This window comes from Myotis brandtii, unplaced genomic scaffold (assembly GCF_000412655.1).
Source record: "Myotis brandtii unplaced genomic scaffold, ASM41265v1 scaffold112, whole genome shotgun sequence".
NCBI classification, from domain to species: Eukaryota; Metazoa; Chordata; class Mammalia; order Chiroptera; family Vespertilionidae; genus Myotis; species Myotis brandtii.
This window is the reverse complement of record NW_005353838.1, coordinates 6,776,416-6,779,420: the sequence shown is the minus strand read 5'-3', so window position 1 is coordinate 6,779,420 and position 3,005 is coordinate 6,776,416. Positions and strand designations below refer to the sequence as shown.

The 3,005-nt window shown below is 33.5% G+C and overlaps 1 protein-coding gene across 1 annotated transcript in view; it reads left to right on the top strand.

Annotated features, from left to right (window-relative positions):
- The window catches only part of OLA1 (Obg-like ATPase 1), a 159,842-nt gene extending 159,215 nt beyond the window's left edge, over nucleotides 1-627 (top strand). Inside the window, exon 10 of the mRNA XM_014546033.1 lies at nucleotides 115-627. Coding sequence (XP_014401519.1) covers nucleotides 115-216 — 102 coding nt within the window. The 3' untranslated portion in view covers nucleotides 217-627. The remainder of the gene's footprint in view (nucleotides 1-114) is intronic.
- Nucleotides 628-3,005: the final 2,378 nt, after the last annotated feature.

The following is a 3,005-nucleotide window of genomic DNA, read 5'->3' as shown; positions in this document are numbered from 1 at the left end:
TAATATATATGACCTAAGAGTATAATACTTTTTGCATCTGTTCCTACCATTTACCTTATGCTTTATGCATTTAGTTGTACAATAACCCATTTCTTCTATATTTTCTATTTGTAGGCTGCTGGAAAGTACAGACAACAAGGCAGAAATTATATTGTTGAAGATGGAGATATTATCTTCTTCAAATTTAATACACCTCAGCAACCAAAGAAAAAATAAATTTTAGTTATTGCTCAGATAAACATACGATTTTCAAAAAGCATATGATTTTTTTTTAATTAAAATTTCTGAAAACTGAAGGGACACACAAAGTTGGGGGATGGGAATCTTCTACAAACAGAATTATTTTTATTTGTTTTAAAATTAAAATACTGTGTACCTCCAATGAAATGCAAGTTCTCTAATGTGAACAGCTTTGCTTTTCACGTGATTAAGACCCTACTCCAAATTGTGGAAGCTTTTCAGGAACCATATTACTCTCATGATACTTCATTAATCTCCATCATGTATGCCAAGCCTGACACATTTGACAGTGAGGACAATGTGGCTTGCTCCTTTTTGAATCTACAGATAATGCATGTTTTACAGTACTCCAGATGTCTACACTCAATAAAACATTTGACAAAACCAGCCTTGGTGTGTTTGGGGATGTCTGTATTGACTGACTGTGGTGTGCTGAATGCGATACGGCACCTGGTGGTTGCTGATTACTGTGTGTGCGACACAGTAACTGGCAGTGTGGGGCAGCTGCAATTGTATCTTAAAAGTGAGTCTTTCATGGGAATCAGAAGAAAAGTATACCAAGGATTTGTCTCAAGAAAGTTAATTAATTTGTAGATGGACATTTATTGAAGGATGATAGCAATGATGCTACAAAGGATATAACATAGGTGACTGTGACCAAAAAGAAAATAATGCTGGAAAAAATCTGCTTCGAAAGTAAGGGATTTTTTGTTATTGTTGTTCTGATCATATTGAAGAGAGTGTAATCTTTCCTTTGAAATTATGAAATTATTGTGCAAACAACTAATTCGTGTCTTTGGTGGGTTATATTTTTCTTTAATTTCGTAGTGAGTGTAAAAGTTTATTACTAAAAAGATCAGACCTTGAAAATAAAAAGAGCCTGTTTTCATACTTGCTATCAAAATATTTTAGACCAGTTGAAATTTTAGTATGTATAAGTTAAGCCCTTTCTAAAATCGTAATAGAAAATTCTGAAAGAAAATAATGATGAATTAGTTCTTTGGAGACCAATTGGCACTTGGCCTTCTTCTCTAATGAGGATAGTCTTAGAGTCTCTCATCCCTGAACCCTCCCTTTCTCTCCCACATTAACACTCCTGCAAGACCTCCCTTGTCCCCATCCATGCCCTTTTGTTCTCTGTGATTATAGGACCATTTCAGTGGAATGCAGTCATACCTAGGTTAGCCCTTTATTCTACTGTATTACTTTGTCACATTAAAGATGAGGAAATATGAAAACACACACTTAAACTTAACATTGAAACAACATAGCACAAAAGGCAAGAAAAGTGATTTTAAAGGAGCTTCGGCTATACATAAGAAAGGATGTTTAAAGAGGATTTAGTTGAGTAATGAATGTAATAGGAGCTCTTAAGTGAGTATGCTCTTTTTGAGAATCAAATGCAATAGTCCCCCCTTATCCTCAGGGGATATGTTCTAAGAACTCTGGTGGATGCCTGTAACTGAGGATAGTACCCAACTTATGCTATATTTTTTTCCTGTATACACTTACCTATGAAAAAGCTTAATAAATCATGCACAGTAAGATATTAACAATAGTAAAATAGAACATTTATAATATAAAAGTTATGTAAATATGGTCTCTCATAACCGATCTGATAACTGAGACAGTTACTAAATAACTAACGGGCAGGTAGCATATACAGTGTGGATACACTGGATGAAGGGATGATTCATGTCTTGGACCAGACAGAGCGAGACAGCATGAGATTTCATCATGCTACTCAGAACAGCATGTAATTTAAAACTTAATTGCTAAAACTGGAATTTTTCATTTAATATTTTTGGACTTCAGTTGACCACAGGTAACAAACTGCAGAAAGCAAAACCATGTATAAGGAGGAACTATATCAAGATATTTTTTTGCAAACATAAAAATTCATAAGCTGCAGCAGAGAAATACTAAAACTAAGTGCAAAGTTTTTTTTAAGAACTAAATAAAACATAAGTGAAACTCAGGTACAGTTGCAGTTGACCAAGTTTGCTGTGAAACTTCATACATTTCTGTATTGGAGGAATGTATAGATTAGTAGATTGCTAGGGATTTTACTAGTATAAGAAGAAATCACATATTTTGCTTTCGAGTCTTCTCCAAAGTAAATTGCATAGACTTACATATGTTTGAAATCTTATTTAAAGGCCTTTTCGATTGTGTAATTTTACTTTTGCTAACTTCTAATGTGATAATTGTACATGGCAGAACAGAACCATTAAGAGAAAGAAGTAAGTTTTGAGGTAACTGCATTTGTTAGGGGCTGAAATTAAATGCTTAAAATGTTTAATTTGGTTAGAGATTCTGCAACATTCTAAAAATGTGTACAAAATTGTATTTCCTACAAAAGTTGAGAATTCCAAGAACTTTTACACACAGATAACTGAGAGTAGCCTATATCTTCATGTTTAATACTGGTGATAATTATCTGTATTTTTAGGATTATAATTGAATATTTTTTCACCTATCTAGCTCCATTTAATCATATCTTTAATTAAAAAGATACTTTCTTTTTGCCCAAAGCTTGGAAAAAGGTGTGTGATATCATTGAGTTTAGTTTTATCATGTTATCCCTGTAACTTGCACTTTGGGCATCAGAACCAGAACCCCCTCCCACCAAAAAAGGAACACAGATACAGATACTTTACCTCATTAACATAGTTTTGTGTGAAGCTTCTGTTTGCATGTAATTTGCCAGGTCCATTTGGGAAGTAAGTTTTCTTACTCATGATTAATCAACTTTTTGGCATTAA